Genomic DNA, 13119 nt, shown 5'->3' with positions numbered 1-13119 from the left:
ATCTATTTTACATTTAAATAATTTATGCACAGAATTGCAATTCAGAATGCAAGATGTCATCTTATCAAGTAATAATTCTTAAGTAATCAGCCCTCAGATCTTTAAGTAATTCATCTGCCTCTAAATAGAATCACTTATCATAATTACTCTCTTCTATTACATTGTAATCCCAAAAAAATGAAAAACAGGCCCCACCTGTAGAGAGGGAGAGACACATAACTCAAGTGATTAAACGGTGTGCGAGTCATTGTAATAATGCTTTATGAGGGCTGTGATACTCCCGTATCATGTAACTAAATATTATAATGCACTGTAATTATAGCTGTACAGTATATTACATTGGACTCCTCCTCAATATGTATTTAACATATGCCTACCTGAGATATGCCATGACTCTCCTAGGCTTCATTAAAAGGACATCAGGCACTGATACACATGGATGCTTGGGTATACTGCTACAAAGTAACCATCAAGCTCACCCTCTTTCATTTCTCACTCAGACCATCGGCTTTAATCAGAGAGTGTCTCTTTTAGAGTATCACACATTAAACTGATAAGTGCAATGGTCTTCTGTGAGCATCTTTATCTAGGCCTATCAGGAGAACAATAGAGCCTGTTACTGTTTTCCTAATTGTATTAATTTGCTTATTTTACCAACACATAACATCTTCCCCACTGAACAGTAGTAAACTAAGCAATGGATTACCTTTCTCTATAGTAAGGTGTCCAAACAATAGGTTAGATTTGTACACTGGTCCTGCAAAGGTGTCCTATTCTGTTCATCCGTCTATGTACCGACTTTTGCCTGATTCCCGACTCTGACTTTTTGCTGCCGATCGTGATTACGGTATTGACCCTTTGCTGCCTGCCTGACCTCTGACTTGTTTCATGGATTCACATGTACTCAGCCAGCTCTGACTCTGGTCTGTTACTGACTATGAGTTTTGTTCCCTCAGTGCTCTACACCAGTGTCTCTGACCCCCGTCGGTCAGCTGTCAACCACACTGGGACTACTCCATGAGGTAGCAGTCTGGTGGAAACCCTGCAATGAAGTCCAGATCCCTGTATAGTGGTTAAAGGGTGAATACTAGCGGACTGCCCATAGGATTAGCTTAAAGTCTAACTATTTGCTTGACACAATGTTTCCACACCCGCTGCCTGTAATCCTTTCATTTCTGTTTATCAGTATGTCTTCATTCCAAGATTGTGCAACCATTACTTTCTGAGAAGCTCATTCACTCTCACAAAAGCACGTACGTTATATCTGTTATATGAATACAGACCAGACCATACAGTATATATCATGTGTTTCTCTTGATCTTAATAGGCTTCATAACAGACAGCATATGGTATCCCCAGCAATAATTTCTATATTCCCAAACTTTCAACAGGAAAATGGACTGACCAAAATGGAAACACGAGAAAAAGAAAATGGCTTGCTTAAAGTCAAATTGCGTACAATTTACTAAATCAATTCGTACACATTTAGTATAAAAAACTCTAAAAACAATATCCCCATACGTAAACGTATTAAAAACACATTCCTGATCCCTTTACGTGTTTAAATGCGAAGCTCTCACATAAAACCTTTGATTAATAGAAAATATGGCTGTCATGCCTCGCTCTGACGATGTACGGAGGTCGGCCAGGATAGCAGCACGAGTTTAGTATTTGTTTTGGAGCCGTGCTGGATCCGCCTCTCATCAGGTGCACTGGGTGGGGTCATTAGTTTAAATAGCACTCCAGTCCAGTGCTCTGAGCGGATTATAGGTATCATTGTTGTCTTGGAAGCTAGGAAGGAAGGTTGTCTGTTCCAGCTCAGAAAGATAAGTGTGATTTCTAGTTTGGTTGTTTTGCGTCATCTCTCCCATCCAGGTTCTGTGCGAGCAGGCTGCTCCTATTTCCCCTCTTCACTATCTCAGAGAATTTAGGGTTGATTCAGCCCAGGCACGGGGACACATCAGACCTACCATTAAGATCTGCATGTGGGCTGAGCAGTGCAGGGAAAGAGGTCAGGGATTAGCTAGGAGGTGACCCTTCCCCTGTCTCTCGCCCAGAGCCTGGTTGGTGGGTTATCTGTGAGTCTGAGTGCACATCCGCCGTGACAATGGCCTTGTGAACCTTATAGTTCTTTGAATCAATATAGCTAATGCGCACTTGATTGTAACTTTACTTATATAAATGTCCTGGAATGTTCGATAGTCTAGCGCTCCTGCGCTTATACTAGTCCTTATAGTGCTATTGAATTATAACTAAAATATCTTGCTATAAATAAATGTTCAATAATCTTAGCGCTCCTGCGCTTATCCTGGGACTTATAGTGCTATTAGATTATAGGTGCAATGTCCCTCTGTGGATATATGTTCATTAGTGTAGCGCTCCTGCTCTGGAACTTGTAATACTAACGGGCTGTGCTTGCTTAATAATGCTTATAAGCATTTTAAGTTACCACTGAGGAAGGGACAGTTTTGTTCCGAAACGCGTCTGGACCATTGGTACATACGGCCTGTGAAAAATAGAAGTCGCACAGTAACAGTCTAATCCACATGAGGATCTCCAAAGAGGCTTCGGCGTCTCTGTAACACAAGGGCGCATGCGCAAGAAGTTCGTCCAAGCCGGCATACAGAGGAGCATACAGCGGACACAAGACAGCAATACGCTGTGGGTTCCGTGAGTAAATCAACCACTACTAATACAAACAAACTAATATATAATATATCCAACCAAGTGGACAAAGTGGTACATTTCAACTATAAGGTTCCCAAGGCCATATTTTATAATAATCAAAGGTTTTATGCGAGAGCTCCGCATTTAAACACTTAAAGGGACCAGGAATGTGTTTTTAATAAGTTTATATATGGGGATATTGTTTTTTATATTTTTTTTTATACTAAATGTGCATGAATTGATCTAGTTAAGTGTACGCAAATTGTGAGTCGACCATTTTCTTTTTCTCGTCTTATATATTTTAACATCAATTGGTAGTTGGTGGGCTGTGCTCCAGTCCATAGACTGGTGAGCATCTTGGATACATTGTATATTCTATACAAAATGGAAGCACCCCTTTAAATGAACATAGCTTCACTTTTGTGAAAACAGTGTCTCAAATAACTTCATGTTTTTTTATCTGTATTTCAGATAACTTATTCAGTCCAAAGGAAAGAGCAATCTCAGAGAGGGAGATGCAACAAAGATCCAAAAGGTATCACATAAATAAAGTCACTTGACAATCTTTACTTGCTATATCTATTATGTTCCTATCGGAGGTCAGCACGGGATAAATATGTGGTGCTGAAGGGATATATAGTTTTAATGATTTTATTTAGTATTTTCATCAAAAACCTATTTTCCTGCAACCAGGTCTGTGAGATTTCCTCTATATGTGGGAAGGGGAAAGCAGGACTCACAGGCTCTCTCTGTGTGGATAGATGGGGGAAGCAGGACTCACAGGCTCTCTCTGTGTGGATGGATGGGGGAAGAAGGACTCACAGGCTTTCTCTGTGTGGATGGATGGGGGAAGCAGGACTCACAGGCTTTCTCTATGTGTGGATGGGGAAGAAAGACTCACAAGCTCTCTCTATGTGTAGATGGGGAAAGACAGACTCACAGGCTTTCTCTATGAGTGGAAAGGTGAAGCAGGACTCACAAGCGTTTTTCACGCAACGCAGGCCCCATAGAAGTGAATGGGGTTGCGTGAAAATCGCAAGCATCCGCAAGCAAGTGCGGATGCGGTGCGATTTTCACGCACGGTTGCTAGGAGACCATCGGGATGGAGACCCAATCATTATTATTTTCCCTTATAACATGGTTATAAGGGAAAATAATAGCATTCTGAATACAGAATGCATAGTACAATAGCGCTGGAGGGGTTAAAAAATTTTTAAAAATTATTTAACTCACCTTAGTCCACTTGATCGCGCTGCCTGGTATCTCCTTCTGTCTCCTTTGCTGAACAGGACCTGTGGTGACGTCACTCCGGTTATCACATGATCTTTTACCATGGTGATGGATCATGTGATGGATCATGTGATGACCGGAGTGACGTCACCACAGGTCCTGTTCAGCAAAGGAGACAGAAGGAGATGCCGGGCAGCGCGATCAAGTGGACTAAGGTGAGTTAAATTATTATTATTTTTTTTTAACCCCTCCAGCCCTATTGTACTATGCATTCTGTATTCAGAATGCTATTATTTTCCCTTATAACCATGTTATAAGGGAAAATAATACAATCTACACAACCCCGATCCCAAGCCCGAACTTCTGTGAAGAAGTTCGGGTTTGGGTACCAAACATGCGCGATTTTTCTCACGCGAGTGCAAAACGCATTACAATGTTTTGCACTCGCGCAGAAAAATTGCGCGTGTTCCCGCAATGCACCCGCACCTTTTCCTGCAACGCCCGTCTGAAAGAGGCCTATGAGTGGAAAAGGCAAATGAGACTCACAGGCTTTCTCTATGTGCAGATGGGGGAAGCAGGACTCACAGGCTTTCTGTTTGTGTTGGTGTGGGAAGCATGACTCACAGGCTTTCTCTATATGTAGATGGGAAAAGCAGGACTCTTTTCTTTCTCTATGAGCAGATGGGGAAGCAGGACTCACTTTCTCTGAGGGGCAGAGGAAGCAGGACTCACGGGCTTTCTCTATGAGTGGGCTGGGGAAGCAGGACTCAAATGCTTTCTGCTTGTGTGAGCGTGAGAAGTGGGATTCACTGGCTTTCTGTTTAAGTCCTGTCAGCAGATAAACAGCTTTTTACATTGAAATACTGAATCAAAATTTCAATCAAAAAGATATTGTCCATAGTAGACAACACGAAATATTCTCTGTTTGTCAGACTTGACCTGAATTATATCAGTTCCCACATACTTTAAAAGGGTTCCCCAATGTGAATGCTCCCCTACCATGACTTTCGAATTCACATCTATAAAGGATCTACATCTCAGGATACTGTAGGCACAGATTTTATAGCACCTTTATTTGGTGTTGCTCCCTCCCGGGATGTCCAGAGGCACAGGCCCAGTTTGCCTATAGCTAAATCCAGCTCCAAAGCCATTCCTTCTAGTGTAGCTATATAGACATGAATCCGCAATGTTGAATGTAGATTTGTTACAGTCAATTGGTTCTTACATCTGTAGGAACTGAAACTTTCCATTTCTAGCCCAACAGAGATAAAATATGTCTCTTTGTTCCACAGCTTCACTAAAAGATTGAGAGGGGTTATGTTGACCCGGGAGAAGAATTGGTTGATTGTCTTTTTATATATTGCAGGAAGAGAAGCAATTTTTCAAATGAGCAGACACATTTTACCTGAAGTGACTTCTCCGTTATGTTACGGCCATGTCAAGCTAATAAGTCTGGGATAGGCTTGGGGGATTTTTCTGCTGATCATTTGTCTTCTCTATGATATTTTTATGACCAGCCAAACACTATTGTTTAAATCTTGTGCTAACCAGGGCGTACAAAGACGTTGAAAAGCTTCCTGCCTGTGATTCCAGTGCCCTATATCACACCCTATCATATCTATTGACAAGAATGGTTTAGAGCTTTTGTAGCAACCTGGGAGAGGAGTGAAGGATGGGAGAAGTGGTAGTGGCTATGATGGTAGTTGTGCTGTCAGTTCACGGTGGCAATCTCCACCCTGGGGGGTGCATCCTCTGTTCCTTCGGGGCACTCCCTGGTATTGGGGCTCCTGCCTGGTGGTAGTTGTGGTATCTTTGTTCAGAGGTCAGCGAATGGAGGAGACAATAAATAAAGTCTCTCTTTACTGAGTTCATGATAAGAGCAGTGGTTCATACAGCATCAAAGGTACTGTTCCAAAGCATATATCACAGTGTAATATTCTCTGAATAACAGTGGAAAAGCAACAGTCATGGTAGTTGTAGTACTCCCTTGCCCCCCCCCTCTCTCTCTCTCTCTCTCTCTCTAAAGAACACTTTACAGTCTCTCAGCAGAACCACAGGCATGCAATTAGGCTCTTAGTAATTCCTTCTGCAGTTCCTGGACTGAGGGGTGCAGAAATTTAGATACGGGTGGCCAATGCATGTCAAAGAATGGGGGATGCTTTAGCAGTATTCCCTCTCCACAGCAAAGACTTTCTGCCAAAGATGTGCACAGCCTTAACCCCTTAAGGACACATGACGTATGGGTACGGCATGTTTCCCGAGTCCTTAAGGACACATGACGTACCGGTACGTCATGTGTTGTTCCGATCACTGCCGCCCGGCCGGCTGTGATCGGAACAAGGTGCCTGCTCAAATCATTGAGCAGGCACCTCGGCTAAATGCGCGGGGGGGTCCCGTGACCCCCCCATGTCCGCGATCGCAACAAACCGCAGGTCAATTCAGACCTGCGGTTTGTTGCGCTTTCTGCTGTTTCTGATCGCTGCGGTCCCTGACCGCGGCGATCAGAAACTTTAGTGTGCCGAAAATATATTTTTATCACCCCCCCCTGCACCTCTGAATGATTTTAGCCCGGTGGGAGGTGCAGGGGGGTGTTGCGGGCGGTGGGGGCGGTGCGGGAGGCGGGCGGTGCGGCAGGCGGGATCGCGATCCCCCGCCCGCCTCCCATTGAATAATCGTTGGTGTAGAGTGGGTATACCAGGGTGCCAGCACATTGCTGGCACCCTGGTATAAACGGCTGACATCGGTGATGCGATGTCAGCCGTTTAACCCTTTCCATACAGCGGTCCGTACGGACCGCTGTATGGAAAAAGTTAACAGTAAGAGGGAGCTCCCTCCCTCTCCGATCGGGGGGCTGCTGTGCCTTTGCAGCCCCCCGATGGAGAGGGAGAGAGCTCCCAGACAGCCCCCCGCCAGATCCCATCCTTACCCTTCCCCGTCTGCGCAGTTCTGAGCAGACGGGGAAGGTTCCCATGGCAACAGGACGCCTTTCAGGCGTCCTGCTGTCCATGGTGCTGAACAGATCTGTGCTGAAAGCATAGATCTGTTCAGTGTAAGTAAAATACAGTACAGAACAATATATATTGTACTGTACTGTATTATACAGACATCAGACCCACTGGATCTTCAAGAACCAAGTGGATCTGGGTAAAAAAAAAAGTGAAAAAAAGTGAAAAAAAAGTAAAAATCAAAAAACACATTTATCACTGATTAAAAATTAAAAAAATAACATTCCCTACACATGTTTGGTATCGCCGCGTCCGTAACGACCTGATCTATAAAACGGTCATGTTACTTTACCCGAACGGTGAACGCCATAAAAATAAAAAATAAAAAACTATGATGAAATTGAAATTTTGCTCACCTTACTTCCCAAAAAAAGGTAATAAAAGTGATCAAAAAAGTCGCATGTACGCCAAAATTGTAGCAATCAAACCGTCATCTCATCCCGCAAAAAATGAGACCCTACTTAAGATAATCACCCAAAAACTGAAAAAACTATGGCTCTTAGACTATGGAGACACTAAAACATAATTTTTTTTGTTTCAAAAATGAAATCATTGTGTAAAACTTACATAAATAAAAAAAAAGTATACATATTAGGTATTGCCGCGTCCGTATCGACCGACTCTATAAAAATATCACATGACCTAACCCCTCAGGTGACCACCGTAAAAAAAAAAAAAAAAAAACTGTGTAAAAAAAGCAATTTTTTGTCATCTTACATCACAAAAAGTGTAATAGCAAGCGATCAAAAAGTCATATGCACCCCAAAATAGTGCCAATCAAACCGTCATCTCCTCCCGCAAAAAATGAGACCCTACTTAAGATAATCGCCCAAAAACTGAAAAAACTATGACTCTTAGACTATGGAGACACTAAAACTTTTTTTTGTTTTAAAAATGAAATCATTGGGTAAAACTTGCATAAATTAAAAAAATGTAATACATATTAGGTATCGCCGCGTCCGTGACAACCTGCTCTATGAAATTACCACATGATCTAACCTGTCAGATGAATGTTGTAAATAACAAAAAAAAAAAACGGTGCCAAAAAAGCTAATTCTTGTTACCTTGCCGCACAAAAAGTGTAATATAGAGCAACCAAAAATCATATGTACCCTAAACTAGTACCAACAATACTGCCACCCTATCCCGTAGTTTCTAAAATGGGGTCACTTTTCTGGAGTTTCTACTCTAGGGGTGCATCAGGGGGGCTTCAAATGGGACATGGTGTCAAAAAAACAGTCCAGCAAAACCTGCCTTCCAAAAACCGTATGGCATTCCTTTCCTTCTGCGCCCTGCCGTGTGCCCGTACAGCGGTTTACGACCACATATGGGGTGTTTCTGTAAACTACAGAATCAGGGCCATAAATAATGAGTTTTGTTTGGCTGTTAACCCTTGCTTTGTAACTGGAAAAAAAATATTAAAATGGAAAATCTGCCAAAAATGTGAAATTTTGAAATTGTGTCTCTATTTTCCATTAAATCTTGTGCAACACCTAAAGGGTTAACAAAGTTTGTAAAATCAGTTTTGAATACCTTGAGGGGTGTAGTTTCTTAGATGGGGTCACTTTTATGGAGTTTCTACTCTAGGGGTGCATCAGGGGGGCTTCAAATGGGACATGGTGTCAAAAAAACAGTCGGCGCACCTTTCACTCTACGCCCCGCTGTGTGGCCGTACAGTAGTTTACGGCCACATATGGGGTGTTTCTGTGAACAGCAGAGTCAGGGCAATAAAGATACAGTTTTGTTTGGCTGTTAACCCTTGCTTTGTTAGTGAAAAAAATGGGTTAAAATTGAAAATTAGGCAAAAAAATGAAATTCTCAAATTTCATCTCCATTTGCCAATAACTCTTGTGCAACACCTAAAGGGTTAACAATGTATGCAAAATCAGTTTTGAATACCTTGAGGGGTGTAGTTTCTTAGATGCGGTCACTTTTAGGGAGTTTCTCCTCTAGGGGTGCATCAGGGGGCTTCAAATGGGACATGGTGTAAATAAACCAGTCCATAAAAATCAGCCTTCCAAAAACCAAACGGCGCACCTTTCACTCTACGCCCCGCTGTGAGGCCGTACAGTAGTTTACGGCCACATATTGGGTGTTTCTGTAAACAGCAGAGTCAGGGCAATAAAGATACAGTCTTGTTTGGCTGTTAACCCTTGCTTTGTTAGTGGAAAAAATGGGTTAAAATGAAAAATTAGACAAAAAAATCAAATTCTCAAATTTCCTCCCCATTTGCCAATAACTCTTGTGCAACACCTAAAGGGTTAACAATGTATGCAAAATCAGTTTTGAATACCTTGAGGGGTGTAGTTTCTTAGATGGGGTCATTTTTGGGTGGTTTCTATTATGTAAGCCTCGCAAAGTGACTTCAAACCTGAACTGGTCCCTAAAAATTGAGTTTTTGTAAATTTCGGAAAAATTTCAAGATTTGCTTCTAAACTTCTAAGCCTTATAACATCCCCAAAAAATAAAATATCATTCCCAAAACAATTCAAGCATGAAGTAGACATATGGGGAATGTAAAGTCATCACAATTTTTTGGGGTATTACTATGTATTACAGAAGTAGAGAAACTGAAACTTTGAAATTTGCAAATTTTTCCAAATTTTTGGTAAATTAGGTATTTTTTTGTGCAAAAAAAATAATTTTTTTGACTTCATTTTACCAGTGTCATGAAGTACAATATGTGACGAAAAAACAATCTTAGAATGGCCTGGATAAGTCAAAGCGTTTTAAAGTTATTAGCACTTAAAGTGACACTGGTCAGATTTCCAAAAAATGGCCTGGTCCTTAAGGTGAAAATGAGCCCGGTCCTTAAGGGGTTAAGGGTTGTAGACCTTCTAAGATGCACACCGTCTTTTCCTTCAGGGGTGCTTTGCTACATTGGCACGATAAAGAATCAAGTCAAGTAATGGATAAGGAATTTTTTTTTTACACTAATTTCCTTATGCCCTCAAACATGGCATATGGAAAGTTGTCTAGATGAGAAAAACCCTTAACGACATGTGATGTTATAGTACTTTAAAGACGGCACCTGCTCTGGAGCAGAGTGGGCGCCAGAATAACTGGTTGCCTGCTGTTTCACATAGCAGACACCTGGGGCTAATGTCCGCAATTGGATGTAATGCCGACCGCAGACATTAAACAGCTTACATGCAGTGGTGATATGTGACCACAGCATATTAGAGGCGACAAACCATGGACACCTCCCGTGGGCTGAGATTACGGAAAACGTTCCATTAAAGTAAGAAGCCAGAACCTGTGCTAGGCTTCTAGGCTTATTACTTGTATATTACAATTCGATTTTTGCACGGTATATGGTAATGGATAAAATTACATTACTTTATACGTGCAATCTTATGATGCATTTTGCGGTCCACTTGGAGGCCTAAATAAATGTAAAAAAGTTAAAATGTTTTTAAAAAACTATAAAATATCAATATAAAAAATAAAACAATTGATATCACCCCATTTCCCCAAAATCAAAATGAATAAAAATAAATTAATAAACATCATAGGAATTGCCACCTCTGAAAACACCTGTACCATTAAAATATAAAGAACGTATTTCATACAGGGAATGGCATAATGGATAAGAATCAACATGGCCGATTTGCCATTTTTTCATCACTTCCTCTCTTAAAAAAATGTAATAAAAAGTGATCAAAAAGTCATACACACTCCAAAATGGTATCAATAAAAACTACAGATAATCGCACAAAAAAGCGCCCTCACATAGCTCCGTACACATAACTATAAAAAAGTTATGGGTGTCAGAATATGACGATGAAAAGAAAAAAAAACTTTTTTTCATTATTAGAACACAAGAAAAACTATACAAATGCTACACTGTAGTAGTATTACATAGTGACATAATTTATAAGGCTGAAAAAAAGACATCTGTCTTTCCAATTCGGTCTGTTATCCTGCAAGTTGATCCAAAGGAAGGCAAAAAAAGACCCTGTGAGGTAGAAGCCATTTTCCCCACTTTAGGGGAAAAAAATTCCTTCCCGACTCCAATCAGGCATCAGAATAACCCCTGGATGAACGACCCTTCTCTAGTAACTATAGCCTGTAATATTATTACACTCCAGAAATACATCCAGGCCCCTCTTGAACTCTTTTAGTGAACTCACCATCACCACCTCCTCAGGCAGAGAGTTCCATAGTCTCACTGCTCTTACCGTAAAGTATCCTCTTCTATGTTTGTGTATCAAATATGCAACCAAAAAACACAAGTGAGGCTACGTTCACATCTGCGTTTTTGCTGGATCTGTCATGGGTTCAGCAAAAACGCATCAGGTATATAATACAACTGTCTGATCCGGTTGTATTATATCCCAAATGAACAAGACGGATCCCTCACTAAATCCATTGTAAGTCAATGAGTGCAGGATCCTTTTTTTTTGTGTCCGAATAAAACGGATCCGTCATGAAACACAATGTAAGTCAACGTTGATGGATCCGTTTTTTCGAACACAAAAAAAAAATCGATCCTGCGCTCATTGACTTACAATGGATTTTGTGACGTCTTGATCAGTATCCCATGACGCATTCAAAAACGCTGCTTGCATGGGAACGCAATGAAACGGAACGGAATGCATTTTGGAGCACTCCGTTCTGTTCAGTTTTGTCCCCATTGACAATGAACGGGGAGAAAATGGAAGCGTTTTCCTCCGGTATTGAGACCCTATGACAGATCTCAATAGCGGATAGGGAAAGCGCAGGTGTGAAAGTAGCCTGACACATGCAGTTTTTGGTGCAGAAACGCACAGAAATCCACATGAAAATCCATACAGAATTGTCAAACTGCACCCGTGTGCAGTAAGACCTCCTGCACACGATCGTTGTGTGTTTTGCGGTCCGCAAACTGTGGATCCGCAAAACACGGATGGCGTCCGTGTGCGTTCCGCAATTTGCAGAACGGCATGGACAGCCAATAATATAACTGCCTATTCTTGTCTGCAAACCGGACAAGAATAGGACAGGTTATATTTTTTTTGCGGACCACGGAAAGGAGCAACGGATGCGGACAGCACACGGAGAGTGCTGTCCGCATCTTTTGCGGCCACATTGAAGTGAATGGGTCCGCATCCAAGCCTCAAAAACGGCGGCTCGGATGCGGACCAAAACAACGTTCGTGTGCATGAGGCCTTACCCTGACTTGACCTGTAATTCCAAATGCAGCCTTTTTAAATTGCATACAACCCAAAAAAGTGCGATTGGGATACATAAGTGATGCATGCTGTTCTATATGGTGAACATAAGGTAAGTGTGCACCCCTTAGTCTAAATAGATTTTTAAGGCCATGGGTCTTATTACATGTGGCATGTTAATAATCGGACCTAACCTTGCAGTGTATGACGACTTTATCTCAAGCTTATGGCAGCGTTACCTGAGAGTTCGGATTACATTGCGTCTCTGTAATATGTTGCAGAATATATAACAGTTTGCCTGAAGTAAAGAGGAAGAAAGAAGAGGAAGAGAAGAGAATAATAACACAGAGCAACAGAGTCCGAGTCCAGCTTTTCAAAAAGGTAAAACCAAGGCCCAATGATGACTCACTGGAATGGGACTGCGCTGCGCCTAGGTCATGTGACCGATGAACGTGACGTCACTTGGCCTACGAAGAGGTCTAAGCGCTCACTGAGCGCCGCTGACTTCTGATACAGCTGATTGGTGGGGGTGTCAGGAGTCAGACCCCCGCCAATCTTATATTGATGACCTATCCTAAAAGGTAGGTCATCAATATGAGCATTCGAAAAAAAACGCTTTAAGATCTGACAATTTGTTTTTTATTTTCTCCTAGAAAATCCTGGATCAAATCCTCCAAAGAAGCTTGGACTGATTTGTCTCCATGAAACGTTACTGAAAGTCTGTTTATTCTGATCATATCCTTATCATATCATTATAGGGGCTGTATTTAGCTTCTTTTTTTTTTTTAAACAGCGCTGCTCTTGTCCATAGGATGTGCCTGGTATTGCAGCTCATTCTCATTTAAATCAATAGGAATTAGCTGCAGTACCAGACTTGCGAGTAGACAAGAGTGGTGCTGATTGTAGAAAAAAACTTTTTTTTTCTAATCTGTAAGTACCCTTATAATAATGCATACATTTTATATTAGATTAGAAATATTACAGCCTATACAATGGAAATTAAATGTTGCCTCCTTAAACTACAATGTGAATATGTATCTCTGCAATGCCAGACATTATTTTAT

General features: G+C 41.5%; 1 protein-coding gene across 1 annotated transcript in view; it reads left to right on the top strand.

Moving 5' to 3' along the window:
* The window catches only part of C6H10orf90 (chromosome 6 C10orf90 homolog), an 84465-nt gene extending 71676 nt beyond the window's left edge, over positions 1-12789 (top strand). The window contains exons 4-6 of the mRNA XM_040438255.1: positions 3139-3202; positions 12337-12436; positions 12709-12789. Coding sequence (XP_040294189.1) covers positions 3139-3202; positions 12337-12436; positions 12709-12747 — 203 coding nt within the window. The 3' untranslated portion in view covers positions 12748-12789. The remainder of the gene's footprint in view (positions 1-3138; positions 3203-12336; positions 12437-12708) is intronic.
* Positions 12790-13119: the final 330 nt, after the last annotated feature.

Source organism: Bufo bufo, chromosome 6 (genome assembly GCF_905171765.1).
Source record: "Bufo bufo chromosome 6, aBufBuf1.1, whole genome shotgun sequence".
Lineage (NCBI taxonomy): Eukaryota > Metazoa > Chordata > Amphibia > Anura > Bufonidae > Bufo > Bufo bufo.
This window is presented reverse-complemented; position numbering and strand designations above follow the sequence as displayed.